At 45.8% G+C, this 17014-nt stretch overlaps 1 protein-coding gene across 1 annotated transcript in view; it reads left to right on the forward strand.

Annotated features, from left to right (window-relative positions):
* Positions 1-17014, forward strand: part of LOC124005435 (membrane-associated phosphatidylinositol transfer protein 3-like) — a 181133-nt gene that overhangs the window by 128386 nt on the left and 35733 nt on the right. The window contains 1 exon segment of the mRNA XM_046314702.1: positions 14053-14253. Coding sequence (XP_046170658.1) covers positions 14053-14253 — 201 coding nt within the window.

Here is a 17014-nt window from a genome sequence, read left to right on the forward strand (position 1 = left end):
TATAAAGCCTCCACATTGATAAAGCCTCCACATTGACTCTGTACCGGTACCCCTGTATAAAGCCTCCACATTGACTCTGTACCGGTACCCCTGTATAAAGCCTCCACATTGACTCTGTACATTGTATAAAGCCTCCACATTGACTCTGTACCGGTACCCCTGTATAAAGCCTCCACATTGACTCTGTACCGGTACCCCTGTATAAAGCCTCCACATTGACTCTGTACCGGTACCCCTGTATAAAGCCTCCACATTGACTCTGTACCGGTACCCCTGTATAAAGCCTCCACATTGACTATACCCCTGTATAAAGCCTCCACATTGACTCTGTACTGGTACCCCCTGTATATAGCCTCCACATTGATATGTTGACTCTGTACTGGTACCCCCTGTATATAGCCTCCACATTGATATGTTGCCTCTGTACCGGTACCCCTGTATATAGCCTCCACATTGATATGTTGACTCTGTACCGGTACTCCCTGTATAAAGCCTCCACATTGATATGTTGACTCTGTACCGGTACCCCTGTATAAAGCCTCCACATTGACTCTGTACCGGTACCCCTGTATAAAGCCTCCACATTGACTCTGTACCGGTACTCCTGTATATAGCCTCCACATTGATATGTTGACTCTGTACCGGTACCCCTGTATAAAGCCTCCACATTGACTCTGTACCGGTACTCCCTGTATATAGCCTCCACATTGATATGTTGACTCTGTACCGGTACCCCTGTATAAAGCCTCCACATTGACTCTGTACCGGTACTCCCTGTATATAGCCTCCACATTGATATGTTGACTCTGTACCGGTACCCCTGTATAAAGCCTCCACATTGACTCTGTACCGGTACTCCTGTATATAGCCTCCACATTGATATGTTGACTCTGTACCGGTACCCCTGTATAAAGCCTCCACATTGACTCTGTACCGGTACCCCTGTATAGAGCCTCCACATTGACTCTGTACCGGTACCCCTGTATAAAGCCTCCACATTGACTCTGTACCGGTACTCCCTGTATATAGCCTCCACATTGATATGTTGACTCTGTACCGGTACCCTGTATAAAGCCTCCACATTGACTCTGTACCGGTACTCCCTGTATATAGCCTCCACATTGATATGTTGACTCTGTACCGGTACCCCTGTATAAAGCCTCCACATTGACTCTGTACCGGTACTCCCTGTATATAGCCTCCACATTGATATGTTGACTCTGTACCGGTACCCCTGTATAAAGCCTCCACATTGACTCTGTACCGGTACCCCTGTATAAAGCCTCCACATTGACTCTGTACCGGTACCCCTGTATAAAGCCTCCACATTGACTCTGTACCGGTACCCCTGTATAAAGCCTCCACATTGACTCTGTACCGGTACCCCTGTATAAAGCCTCCACATTGACTCTGTACCGGTACCCCTGTATAAAGCCTCCACATTGACTCTGTACCGGTACCCCTGTATAAAGCCTCCACATTGACTCTGTACCGGTACCCCTGTATAAAGCCTCCACATTGACTCTGTACCGGTACTCCCTGTATATAGCCTCCACATTGACTCTGTACCGGTACCCCTGTATATAGCCTCCACATTGATATGTTGACTCTGTACTGGTACCCCTGTATAAAGCCTCCACATTGACTCTGTACCGGTACCCCTGTATAAAGCCTCCACATTGACTCTGTACCGGTACCCCCTGTATATAGCCTCCACATTGATATGTTGACTCTGTACCGGTACCCCTGTATAAAGCCTCCACATTGATATGTTGACTCTGTACCGGTACTCCCTGTATATAGCCTCCACATTGACTCTGTACCGGTACCCCTGTATATAGCCTCCACATTGATATGTTGACTCTGTACTGGTACCCCTGTATAAAGCCTCCACATTGACTCTGTACCGGTACCCCTGTATAAAGCCTCCACATTGACTCTGTACCGGTACCCCCTGTATATAGCCTCCACATTGATATGTTGACTCTGTACCGGTACCCCTGTATAAAGCCTCCACATTGATATGTTGCCTCTGTACTGGTACCCCCTGTATATAGCCTCCACATTGATATGTTGACTCTGTACCGGTACCCCTGTATATAGCCTCCACATTGATATGTTGACTCTGTACCGGTACCCCTGTATATAGCCTCCACATTGATATGTTGACTCTGTACCGGTACCCCTGTATATAGCCTCCACATTGATATGTTGACTCTGTACAGGTACCCCCTGTATATAGCCTCCACATTGATATGTTGACTCTGTACTGGTACCCCCTGTATATAGCCTCCACATTGATATGTTGCCTCTGTACCGGTACCCCCTGTATATAGCCTCCACATTGATATGTTGACTCTGTACCGGTACTCCCTGTAAATAGCCTCCACATTGATATGTTGACTCTGTACCGGTACCCCTGTATATAGCCTCCACATTGATATGTTGACTCTGTACCGGTACCCCTGTATATAGCCTCCACATTGATATGTTGACTCTGTACCGGTACCCCTGTATATAGCCTCCACATTGATATGTTGACTCTGTACCGGTACCCCTGTATATAGCCTCCACATTGATACGTTGACTCTGTACCGGTACTCCCTGTATAAAGCCTCCACATTGATATGTTGACTCTGTACCGGTACCCCTGTATATAGCCTCCACATTGATATGTTGACTCTGTACCGGTACTGCCTGTATAAAGCCTCCACATTGATATGTTGACTCTGTACCGGTACCCCTGTATAAAGCCTCCACATTGACTCTGTACCGGTACCCCTGTATAAAGCCTCCACATTGACTCTGTACCGGTACTCCCTGTATATAGCCTCCACATTGATATGTTGACTCTGTACCGGTACCCCTGTATAAAGCCTCCACATTGACTCTGTACCGGTACTCCCTGTATATAGCCTCCACATTGATATGTTGACTCTGTGCCGGTACCCCTGTATAAAGCCTCCACATTGACTCTGTACCGGTACTCCCTGTATATAGCCTCCACATTGATATGTTGACTCTGTACCGGTACCCCTGTATAAAGCCTCCACATTGACTCTGTACCGGTACTCCCTGTATATAGCCTCCACATTGATATGTTGACTCTGTACCGGTACCCCTGTATAAAGCCTCCACATTGACTCTGTACCGGTACCCCTGTATAAAGCCTCCACATTGACTCTGTACCGGTACCCCTGTATAAAGCCTCCACATTGACTCTGTACCGGTACCCCTGTATAAAGCCTCCACATTGACTCTGTACCGGTACCCCTGTATATAGCCTCCACATTGATATGTTGACTCTGTACTGGTACCCCCTGTATATAGCCTCCACATTGATATGTTGACTCTGTACCGGTACCCCTGTATATAGCCTCCACATTGATATGTTGACTCTGTACCGGTACCCCTGTATATAGCCTCCACATTGATATGTTGACTCTGTACTGGTACCCCTGTATATAGCCTCCACATTGATATGTTGACTCTGTAAAGGTACTTCCTGTATATAGCCTCCACATTGATATGTTGACTCTGTAAAGGTACTTCCTGTATATAGCCTCCACATTGATATGTTGACTCTGTAAAGGTACTTCCTGTATATAGCCTCCACATTGATATGTTGACTCTGTACTGGTACCCCCTGTATATAGCCTCCACATTGATATGTTGACTCTGTACTGGTACCCCCTGTATATAGCCTCCACATTGATATGTTGACTCTGTACTGGTACCCCCTGTATATAGCCTCCACATTGATATGTTGACTCTGTACTGGTACTTCCTGTATATAGCCTCCACATTGATATGTTGACTCTGTACCGGTACCCCCTGTATATAGCCTCCACATTGATATGTTGACTCTGTACTGGTACCCCTGTATATAGCCTCCACATTGATATGTTGACTCTGTAAAGGTACTTCCTGTATATAGCCTCCACATTGATATGTTGACTCTGTAAAGGTACTTCCTGTATATAGCCTCCACATTGATATGTTGACTCTGTAAAGGTACTTCCTGTATATAGCCTCCACATTGATATGTTGACTCTGTAAAGGTACTTCCTGTATATAGCCTCCACATTGATATGTTGACTCTGTAAAGGTACTTCCTGTATATAGCCTCCACATTGATATGTTGCCTCTGTACTGGTACCCCCTGTATATAGCCTCCACATTGATATGTTGACTCTGTACAGGTACCCCCTGTATATAGCCTCCACATTGATATGTTGACTCTGTACTGGTACCCCCTGTATATAGCCTCCACATTGATATGTTGCCTCTGTACCGGTACCCCTGTATATAGCCTCCACATTGATATGTTGACTCTGTACCGGTACTCCCTGTATATAGCCTCCACATTGATATGTTGACTCTGTACCGGTACCCCTGTATATAGCCTCCACATTGATATGTTGACTCTGTACCGGTACCCCTGTATATAGCCTCCACATTGATATGTTGACTCTGTACCGGTACCCCTGTATATAGCCTCCACATTGATATGTTGACTCTGTACAGGTACCCCCTGTATATAGCCTCCACATTGATATGTTGACTCTGTACTGGTACCCCCTGTATATAGCCTCCACATTGATATGTTGCCTCTGTACCGGTACCCCCTGTATATAGCCTCCACATTGATATGTTGACTCTGTACCGGTACTCCCTGTATATAGCCTCCACATTGATATGTTGACTCTGTACCGGTACCCCTGTATATAGCCTCCACATTGATATGTTGACTCTGTACCGGTACCCCTGTATATAGCCTCCACATTGATATGTTGACTCTGTACCGGTACCCCTGTATATAGCCTCCACATTGATATGTTGACTCTGTACCGGTACCCCTGTATATAGCCTCCACATTGATATGTTGACTCTGTACCGGTACCCCTGTATATAGCCTCCACATTGATACGTTGACTCTGTACCGGTACTCCCTGTATAAAGCCTCCACATTGATATGTTGACTCTGTACCGGTACCCCTGTATATAGCCTCCACATTGATATGTTGACTCTGTACCGGTACTCCCTGTATAAAGCCTCCACATTGATATGTTGACTCTGTACAGGTACCCTGTATATAGCCTCCACATTGATATGTTGACTCTGTACCGGTACTCCCTGTATAAAGCCTCCACATTGATATGTTGACTCTGTACCGGTACCCCTGTATAAAGCCTCCACATTGACTCTGTACCGGTACCCCTGTATAAAGCCTCCACATTGACTCTGTACCGGTACTCCCTGTATATAGCCTCCACATTGATATGTTGACTCTGTACCGGTACCCCTGTATAAAGCCTCCACATTGACTCTGTACCGGTACTCCCTGTATATAGCCTCCACATTGATATGTTGACTCTGTACCGGTACCCCTGTATAAAGCCTCCACATTGACTCTGTACCGGTACTCCTGTATATAGCCTCCACATTGATATGTTGACTCTGTACCGGTACCCCTGTATAAAGCCTCCACATTGACTCTGTACCGGTACTCCTGTATATAGCCTCCACATTGATATGTTGACTCTGTACCGGTACCCCTGTATAAAGCCTCCACATTGACTCTGTACCGGTACCCCTGTATAAAGCCTCCACATTGATCTGTTGACTACCCTGTATAAAGCCTCCACATTGACTCTGTACCGGTACCCTGTATAAAGCCTCCACATTGACTCTGTACCGGTACCCCTGTATATAGCCTCCACATTGATATGTTGACTCTGTACTGGTACCCCCTGTATATAGCCTCCACATTGATATGTTGACTCTGTACTGGTACCCCCTGTATATAGCCTCCACATTGATATGTTGACTCTGTACCGGTACCCCTGTATATAGCCTCCACATTGATATGTTGACTCTGTACTGGTACCCCTGTATATAGCCTCCACATTGATATGTTGACTCTGTAAAGGTACCCTGTATATAGCCTCCACATTGATATGTTGACTCTGTACCGGTACCCCCTGTATATAGCCTCCACATTGATATGTTGACTCTGTACTGGTACCCCTGTATATAGCCTCCACATTGATATGTTGACTCTGTACTGGTACCCCTGTATATAGCCTCCACATTGATATGTTGACTCTGTAAAGGTACCCTGTATATAGCCTCCACATTGATATGTTGACTCTGTAAAGGTACCCCTGTATATAGCCTCCACATTGATATGTTGACTCTGTAAAGGTACTTCCTGTATATAGCCTCCACCTGTATATAGATTGATGTTGACTCTGTAAAGGTACTTCCTGTATATAGCCTCCACATTGATATGTTGACTCTGTACTGGTACCCCTGTATATAGCCTCCACATTGATATGTTGACTCTGTACAGGTACCCCTGTATATAGCCTCCACATTGATATGTTGACTCTGTACTGGTACCCCTGTATATAGCCTCCACATTGATATGTTGCCTCTGTACCGGTACCCCTGTATATAGCCTCCACATTGATATGTTGACTCTGTACCGGTACTCCCTGTATATAGCCTCCACATTGATATGTTGACTCTGTACCGGTACCCCTGTATATAGCCTCCACATTGATATGTTGACTCTGTACCGGTACCCCTGTATATAGCCTCCACATTGATATGTTGACTCTGTACCGGTACCCCTGTATATAGCCTCCACATTGATATGTTGACTCTGTACAGGTACCCCCTGTATATAGCCTCCACATTGATATGTTGACTCTGTACTGGTACCCCTGTATATAGCCTCCACATTGATATGTTGCCTCTGTACCGGTACCCCCTGTATATAGCCTCCACATTGATATGTTGACTCTGTACCGGTACTCCCTGTATATAGCCTCCACATTGATATGTTGACTCTGTACCGGTACCCCTGTATATAGCCTCCACATTGATATGTTGACTCTGTACCGGTACCCCTGTATATAGCCTCCACATTGATATGTTGACTCTGTACCGGTACCCCTGTATATAGCCTCCACATTGATATGTTGACTCTGTACCGGTACCCCTGTATATAGCCTCCACATTGATATGTTGACTCTGTACCGGTACCCCTGTATATAGCCTCCACATTGATACGTTGACTCTGTACCGGTACTCCCTGTATAAAGCCTCCACATTGATATGTTGACTCTGTACCGGTACCCCTGTATATAGCCTCCACATTGATATGTTGACTCTGTACCGGTACTCCCTGTATAAAGCCTCCACATTGATATGTTGACTCTGTACCGGTACCCCTGTATAAAGCCTCCACATTGACTCTGTACCGGTACCCCTGTATAAAGACTCCACATTGACTCTGTACCGGTACTCCCTGTATATAGCCTCCACATTGATATGTTGACTCTGTACCGGTACCCCTGTATAAAGCCTCCACATTGACTCTGTACCGGTACTCCCTGTATATAGCCTCCACATTGATATGTTGACTCTGTACCGGTACCCCGTATAAAGCCTCCACATTGACTCTGTACCGGTACTCCCTGTATATAGCCTCCACATTGATATGTTGACTCTGTACCGGTACCCCTGTATAAAGCCTCCACATTGACTCTGTACCGGTACTCCCTGTATATAGCCTCCACATTGATATGTTGACTCTGTACCGGTACCCCTGTATAAAGCCTCCACATTGACTCTGTACCGGTACCCCTGTATAAAGCCTCCACATTGACTCTGTACCGGTACTCCCTGTATATAGCCTCCACATTGATATGTTGACTCTGTACCGGTACCCCTGTATAAAGCCTCCACATTGACTCTGTACCGGTACTCCCTGTATATAGCCTCCACATTGATATGTTGACTCTGTACCGGTACCCCTGTATAAAGCCTCCACATTGACTCTGTACCGGTACTCCTGTATATAGCCTCCACATTGATATGTTGACTCTGTACCGGTACCCCTGTATAAAGCCTCCACATTGACTCTGTACCGGTACTCCCTGTATATAGCCTCCACATTGATATGTTGACTCTGTACCGGTACCCCTGTATAAAGCCTCCACATTGACTCTGTACCGCTACCCCTGTATAAAGCCTCCACATTGACTCTGTACCGGTACCCCTGTATAAAGCCTCCACATTGACTCTGTACCGGTACCCCTGTATAAAGCCTCCACATTGACTCTGTACCGGTACCCCTGTATAAAGCCTCCACATTGACTCTGTACCGGTACCCCTGTATAAAGCCTCCACATTGACTCTGTACCGGTACCCCTGTATAAAGCCTCCACATTGACTCTGTACCGGTACCCCTGTATAAAGCCTCCACATTGACTCTGTACCGGTACCCCTGTATAAAGCCTCCACATTGACTCTGTACCGGTACCCCTGTATAAAGCCTCCACATTGACTCTGTACTGGTACCCCCTGTATATAGCCTCCACATTGATATGTTGACTCTGTACTGGTACCCCCTGTATATAGCCTCCACATTGATATGTTGCCTCTGTACCAGTACCCCTGTATATAGCCTCCACATTGATATGTTGACTCTGTACCGGTACTCCCTGTATAAAGCCTCCACATTGATATGTTGACTCTGTACCGGTACCCCTGTATAAAGCCTCCACATTGACTCTGTACCGGTACCCCTGTATAAAGCCTCCACATTGACTCTGTACCGGTACTCCCTGTATATAGCCTCCACATTGATATGTTGACTCTGTACCGGTACCCCTGTATAAAGCCTCCACATTGACTCTGTACCGGTACTCCCTGTATATAGCCTCCACATTGATATGTTGACTCTGTACCGGTACCCCTGTATAAAGCCTCCACATTGACTCTGTACCGGTACTCCCTGTATATAGCCTCCACATTGATATGTTGACTCTGTACCGGTACCCCTGTATAAAGCCTCCACATTGACTCTGTACCGGTACTCCCTGTATATAGCCTCCACATTGATATGTTGACTCTGTACCGGTACCCCTGTATAAAGCCTCCACATTGACTCTGTACCGGTACCCCTGTATAAAGCCTCCACATTGACTCTGTACCGGTACCCCTGTATAAAGCCTCCACATTGACTCTGTACCGGTACTCCCTGTATATAGCCTCCACATTGATATGTTGACTCTGTACCGGTACCCCTGTATAAAGCCTCCACATTGACTCTGTACCGGTACTCCCTGTATATAGCCTCCACATTGATATGTTGACTCTGTACCGGTACCCCTGTATAAAGCCTCCACATTGACTCTGTACCGGTACTCCCTGTATATAGCCTCCACATTGATATGTTGACTCTGTACCGGTACCCCTGTATAAAGCCTCCACATTGACTCTGTACCGGTACTCCCTGTATATAGCCTCCACATTGATATGTTGACTCTGTACCGGTACCCCTGTATAAAGCCTCCACATTGACTCTGTACCGGTACCCCTGTATAAAGCCTCCACATTGACTCTGTACCGGTACCCCTGTATAAAGCCTCCACATTGACTCTGTACCGGTACCCCTGTATAAAGCCTCCACATTGACTCTGTACCGGTACCCCTGTATAAAGCCTCCACATTGACTCTGTACCGGTTGACTCTGTACAGGTACCCCTGTATATAGCCTCCACATTGACTCTGTACCGGTACCCCTGTATATAGCCTCCACATTGATATGTTGACTCTGTACTGGTACCCCTGTATAAAGCCTCCACATTGACTCTGTACCGGTACCCCTGTATAAAGCCTCCACATTGACTCTGTACCGGTACCCCTGTATAAAGCCTCCACATTGACTCTGTACCGGTACCCCTGTATAAAGCCTCCACATTGACTCTGTACCGGTACCCCTGTATAAAGCCTCCACATTGACTCTGTACCGGTACCCCTGTATAAAGCCTCCACATTGACTCTGTACCGGTACCCCTGTATAAAGCCTCCACATTGACTCTGTACCGGTACCCCTGTATAAAGCCTCCACATTGACTCTGTACCGGTACTCCCTGTATATAGCCTCCACATTGACTCTGTACCGGTACCCCTGTATATAGCCTCCACATTGATATGTTGACTCTGTACTGGTACCCCTGTATAAAGCCTCCACATTGACTCTGTACCGGTACCCCTGTATAAAGCCTCCACATTGACTCTGTACCGGTACCCCCTGTATATAGCCTCCACATTGATATGTTGACTCTGTACCGGTACCCCTGTATAAAGCCTCCACATTGATATGTTGACTCTGTACCGGTACTCCCTGTATATAGCCTCCACATTGACTCTGTACCGGTACCCCTGTATATAGCCTCCACATTGATATGTTGACTCTGTACTGGTACCCCTGTATAAAGCCTCCACATTGACTCTGTACCGGTACCCCTGTATAAAGCCTCCACATTGACTCTGTACCGGTACCCCTGTATATAGCCTCCACATTGATATGTTGACTCTGTACCGGTACCCCTGTATAAAGCCTCCACATTGATATGTTGACTCTGTACCGGTACTCCCTGTATAAAGCCTCCACATTGATATGTTGACTCTGTACTGGTACCCCCTGTATATAGCCTCCACATTGATATGTTGACTCTGTACCGGTACTCCCTGTATAAAGCCTCCACATTGATATGTTGACTCTGTACCGGTACTCCCTGTATATAGCCTCCACATTGACTCTGTACCAGTACCCCTGTATATAGCCTCCACATTGATATGTTGACTCTGTACTGGTACCCCTGTATAAAGCCTCCACATTGACTCTGTACCGGTACCCCTGTATAAAGCCTCCACATTGACTCTGTACCGGTACCCCCTGTATATAGCCTCCACATTGATATGTTGACTCTGTACCGGTACCCCTGTATAAAGCCTCCACATTGATATGTTGACTCTGTACCGGTACTCCCTGTATAAAGCCTCCACATTGATATGTTGACTCTGTACTGGTACCCCCTGTATATAGCCTCCACATTGATATGTTGACTCTGTACTGGTACCCCTGTATATAGCCTCCACATTGATATGTTGACTCTGTACTGGTACCCCCTGTATATAGCCTCCACATTGATATGTTGACTCTGTACCGGTACCCCCTGTATATAGCCTCCACATTGATATGTTGACTCTGTACTGGTACCCCCTGTATAAAGCCTCCACATTGATATGTTGACTCTGTACCGGTACCCCCTGTATATAGCCTCCACATTGATATGTTGACTCTGTACCGGTACCCCTGTATATAGCCTCCACATTGATATGTTGACTCTGTACTGGTACCCCTGTATATAGCCTCCACATTGATATGTTGACTCTGTACAGGTACCCCCTGTATATAGCCTCCACATTGATATGTTGACTCTGTACTGGTACCCCCTGTATAAAGCCTCCACATTGACTCTGTACCGGTACCCCTGTATAAAGCCTCCACATTGACTCTGTACCGGTACCCCTGTATAAAGCCTCCACATTGACTCTGTACCGGTACCCCTGTATAAAGCCTCCACATTGACTCTGTACCGGTACCCCTGTATATAGCCTCCACATTGATATGTTGACTCTGTACTGGTACCCCCTGTATATAGCCTCCACATTGATATGTTGACTCTGTACTGGTACCCCCTGTATATAGCCTCCACATTGATATGTTGACTCTGTACCGGTACCCCCTGTATATAGCCTCCACATTGATATGTTGACTCTGTACCGGTACCCCTGTATATAGCCTCCACATTGATATGTTGACTCTGTACCGGTACCCCTGTATATAGCCTCCACATTGATATGTTGACTCTGTACCGGTACTCCCTGTATATAGCCTCCACATTGATATGTTGACTCTGTACCGGTACCCCCTGTATATAGCCTCCACATTGATATGTTGACTCTGTACCGGTACTCCCTGTATATAGCCTCCACATTGATATGTTGACTCTGTACCGGTACCCCCTGTATATAGCCTCCACATTGATATGTTGACTCTTTACCGGTACCCCCTGTATATAGCCTCCACATTGACTCTGTACCGGTACCCCTGTATAAAGCCCCGCTATTGTTATTTACTGCTGCTCTTTAATTATTTGTTTTTCTTACCTCTTACTTTTATTTATTTTTAGGTATTTTCTTAAAACTGCATCTTTGGTTAAGGGCTTGTAAGTAAGCATTTCACTGTAAGGTCTACACCTGTTGTATTCAGCGCATGTGACAAATAAAATGTGATTTGATTTGATCATACACACACAGACCTGCCCTTAAATATGCCTGTGCTTAATGGAACGTTCTCCAGGCAGACACTCAGACTGTCTGTTCCTTTCAGAGTCAATGTTAAATGTAATGAGATAGATTACCATGCTATACTGCAAGAGCCTTACATGTAACTGAGACAGAGGACAGACCGACAACAGTCTCCATCACAAATGGGACCCTATTCCCTACAGTGCACTTCTTTTGAAAAGGGCCGTGGTCAAAAGTAGTACACTATATAGAGAATAGGGTGCCATTTGGGACTCACCCCGGAGGATATTGGATATTGTTATTGGGTTGCTTTTATGGATATCCATATGTCAAGGCTTTTCTTTTTTTTTTACATGTAATTCACTCACTCTGTCCTTCCCCTCCCTCTTTCCCTCTACAGTACAGTACCATAGCATAGTTGTTACAGAAGGCTGATGATAATGTTTCCAGAGCTGGAGAATTGATTGGAACAATGTGGATGCACTCATATAACCTACACTACAGGTAGCCTTTACTACAGCCTTTCATTACAATAAACAACAACGCTGTACTGTAACCATGCCAACCATACCTGAGCCCTAGTTATGCTGCTGCCAGAGACAGAGAGTATATTGTCAAGCTATTACAGACATAAAATGGAAAGGAAGTAGAAGAAAATGCTCAAATAAGGGGAAAGGAACAAATACAAGTAGAATGAACAGCTGAATTGAATTGGATGAAGAGAAAATACATTGGCCTCAACATGTCTAGGAAATGATGACACATTTCCCTTGTAGTCTATCTGTCTCTCTCTTTTCTCTTCATTGCTCTCTCTTATACTATCTCTCTCTCTCCCGCCCACTCTCCTTCTTTATTCCAGAGAGGATCCTGTGAAGTTCAACATAAATGTATCATTGAACAGAGGGAGCAGTCCCTTGTCTCTCTAAGAATTATATTATTGATGTGATCTGCTACGAGTATGTCATGTCTTGTAAAGACTATCCTACAGGTCCATGTTCTCTGAAACAACCATATATATCACGGGGGAAATCCACGTTTCCTCCTCCAGTCTACGGGACAAAACATACACATCCGTCCAAAAATAAAGGTGAGGAGTAACTAGGGCCACCTGAGCTGTAGTGTAGTTGTTTACAGTTTCCTTCACTGACCTCTCTCTCTCTCAGCTCCTGGGGTTGGGTGTGTTGATTGGTCATCACAATCCCTGGATCATTACAAGCCCGACCTAATTACCTGGCACTGTGTGTTTCCAAGGCTTTCCTCTAGCGCACAAAACAACCTAATACCACATACTAGCCAATTAGACCATATAACAGTATTGATTTATTATTTCAAACTTTACCCCTTTTCTCTCCCAATTTTGTGATATCCAATTGGTAATTACATTCTTGTCCCATCGCTGCAACTCCCATAAGGACTCAGGAGAGGCGAAGATCGAGAGCAATTGCGTCCACCGAAAAATAACCCATCCAAGCCACACTGCTTCTTGACACACTGCGCGCTTAACCCAGAAGCCTGCTGCACCAATGTGTCGGAGGAAACACCGTACAACTAACCACCGAAGTCAGCGTGCATGTGCCTGACCGCCACAAGGAGTCACTAGAGCGCGATGGGACAAGGACATCACAGCCGGCCAAACCCTCCCCTAACTCGGACGATGCTGGGCCAATTGTGCGGCTTCCTCATGGGCTTCCGGTCGCGGCCGTGACGCCTCCAGCACTGAGATGCAGTGCATTAGACTGCTGTGCCACTCGGGATGCCCATAACAGTACTGATTCACAGAAAATGTTACTAGTTAATTGTTATATAATTAAACTCTCCCTCCCTTTCACTCTTTCTACCACTCTCTCCCTCTGCCTGTCTCTCTCACATTTTAGCTGACAGTATCCAAAGTCACCCAGAGGTGTTCCTGGAGGCAGAGCCCAGTCCTGGTGCCCCGGCCGTGCCCCCTTCCCCTGAGACAGACAGCAGTGGAAGGGGAAGAGGAGGAGGAGGAGGGCGCAGAGCCAGTGTGACCAGCGTGGACAGTGAGACGTCCTTCTGCTCTGTGGGCCGGATGAGTAGCACCATCACCAACAGTGAGTGGGAGAGAGAATGAAAGAGAGACAGGAGAGAGGGAGAGAGAGAAGCAGAGAGAAGGGCAAAAAGAGAGAGAGGACAAGAAAGAAAGAAAGAAAGAAAGAAAGAAAGAAAGAAAATGCAGTGATATGAAGAGAGAGAGAGAGAGAGAGAGAGAGAGAGAGAGAGAGAGAGAGAGAGAGAGAGAGAGAGAGAAAGAAGCACAGAGAGAGAATGAAGCACACAGAGAGAATGAAGCACACAGAGAGAATGAAGCATAGAGAGAGAAATAAGCATAGAGAGAGAGAAATAAGCATAGAGAGAGAGAAAGAAGCATAGAGAGAGAGAAAGAAGCATAGAGAGAAAGAGAGAAAGAAGCAGAGAGAGAAAGAAGCACAGAGAGAGAGACAGAAAGAAGCAGAGGGAGAGAAAGAAGCTGAGAGAGAGAGAGAAAGAAGCAGAGAGAGGAGTGGTCCTTCTGTAGCTCAGTTGGTAGAGCATGGCGCTTGTAGCGCCAGGATAGTGGGTTCGATCCCCGGGACCACCCATACGTAGAATGTATGCACACATGACTGTAAGTCGCTTTGGATAAAAGCGTCTGCTAAATGGCATATATTATTATTTATTATATTAAGAAGCACAGAGAGAGAAAGAAAGAAGCAGAGAGAGAGAGAGTAGCACAGAGAGAGAGAAAGAAGCACAGAGAGAGAGAAATAAGCAGAGAGAGAGAAAGACGCACAGAGAGAGAGAATGAAGCACACAGAGAGATAATAATAAAAAATGAAAAAATATTTCACCTTTATTTAACCAGGTAGGCAAGTTGAGAACAAGTTCTCATTTACAATTGCGACCTGGCCAAGATAAAGCAAAGCATTTCGACACATACAACGACACAGAGTTACACGTGGAGTAAAACAAACATACAGTCAATAATACAGTATAAACAAGTCTATATATGATGTGAGCAAATTAGGTGAGATAAGGGAGATAAGGGCAAAAAAGGCCATGGTGGCAAAGTAAATACAATATAGCAGGTAAAACACTGGAATGGTAGATTTGCAATGGAAGAATGTGCAAAGTAGAAATAAAAATAATGGGGTGCAAAGGAGCAAAATAAATAAATAAATTAAATACAGTAGGGAAAGAGGTAGTTGTTTGGGCTAAATTATAGGTGGGCTATGTACAGGTGCAATAATCTGTGAGCTGTTCTGACAGTTGGTGCTTAAAGCTAGTGAGGGAGATAAGTGTTTCCAGTTTCAGAGATTTTTGTAGTTCGTTCCAGTCATTGGCAGCAGAGAACTGGAAGGAGAGGCGGCCAAAGAAATAATTGGTTTTGGGGGTGACCAAAGAGATATACCTGCTGGAGCGCGTGCTACAGGTGGGTGCTGCTATGGTGACCAGCGAGCTGAGATAAGGGGGGACTTTACCTAGCAGGGTCTTGTAGATGACATGGAGCCAGTGGGTTTGGTGACAAGAATGAAGCGAGGGCCAGCCAACGAGAGCGTACAGGTCGCAATGGTGGGTAGTATATGGGGCTTTGGTGACAAAACGGATTGCACTGTGATATACTGCATCCAATTTGTTGAGTAGGGTATTGGAGGCTATTTTGTAAATGACATCGCCAAAGTCCAGGATTGGTAGGATGGTCAGTTTTACAAGGGTATGTTTGGCAGCATGAGTGAAGGATGCTTTGTTGCGAAATAGGAAGCCAATTCTAGATTTAACTTTGGATTGGAGATGTTTGATATGGGTCTGGAAGGAGAGTTTACAGTCTAACCAGACACCTAACTATTTGTAGTTGTCCACGTATTCTAAGTCAGAGCCGTCCAGAGTAGTGATGTTGGACAGGCAGGCAGGTGCAGGTAGCGATCGGTTGAAGAGCATGCATTTAGTTTTACTTGTATTTAAGAGCAATTGGAGGCCACGGAAGGAGAGTTGTATGGCATTGAAGCTTGCCTGGAGGGTTGTTAACACAGTGTCCAAAGAAGGGCCAGAAGTATACAGAATGGTGTCGTCTGCGTAGAGGTGGATCAAAGACTCACCAGCAGCAAGAGCGACCTCATCGGTCCAAGAATTGAACCCTGTGGCACCCCCATAGACACTGCCAGAGGTTCGGACTGCAGACCCTCCGATTTGACACACTGAACGCTATCAGAGAAGTAGTTGGTGAACCAGGCGAGGCAATCATTTGAGAAACCAAGGCTGTCGAGTCTGCCGATGAGGATGTGGTGATTGACAGAGTCGAAAGCCTTGGCTAGATCAATGAATACGCTGCACAGTAATGTTTCTTATCGATGGCGGTTAAGATATAATTTAGGACCTTGAGCGTGGCTGAGGTGCACCCATGACCAGCTCTGAAACCAGATTGCATAGCAGAGAAGGTATGGTGAGATTCGAAATGGTCGGTAATCTGTTTGTTGACCTAGCTTTCGAAGACCTTAGAAAGGCATGGTAGGATAGATATAGGTCTGTAGCAGTTTGGGTCAAGAGTGTCCCCGCCTTTGAAGAGGGGGATGACCGCAGCTGCTTTCCAATCTTTGGGAATCTCAGACGACACAAAAGAGAGGTTGAACAGGCTAGTAATAGGGGTGGCAACAATTTCTGCAGATAATTTTAGAAAGAAAGGGTCCAGATTGTCTAGCCCGGCTGATTTGTATAATAAGCATAGAGAGAGAGAAAAAGAAGCACAGAGAGAAAGAAGCACAGAGAGAGAGAAAGAAGCAGAGAAATAGAAAGAAGCACAGAGAGAGAGAAAGAAAGAAGCAGAGAGAGAGAAAGAAG

This window comes from Oncorhynchus gorbuscha, linkage group LG19 (genome assembly GCF_021184085.1).
Source record: "Oncorhynchus gorbuscha isolate QuinsamMale2020 ecotype Even-year linkage group LG19, OgorEven_v1.0, whole genome shotgun sequence".
NCBI classification, from domain to species: domain Eukaryota; kingdom Metazoa; phylum Chordata; class Actinopteri; order Salmoniformes; family Salmonidae; genus Oncorhynchus; species Oncorhynchus gorbuscha.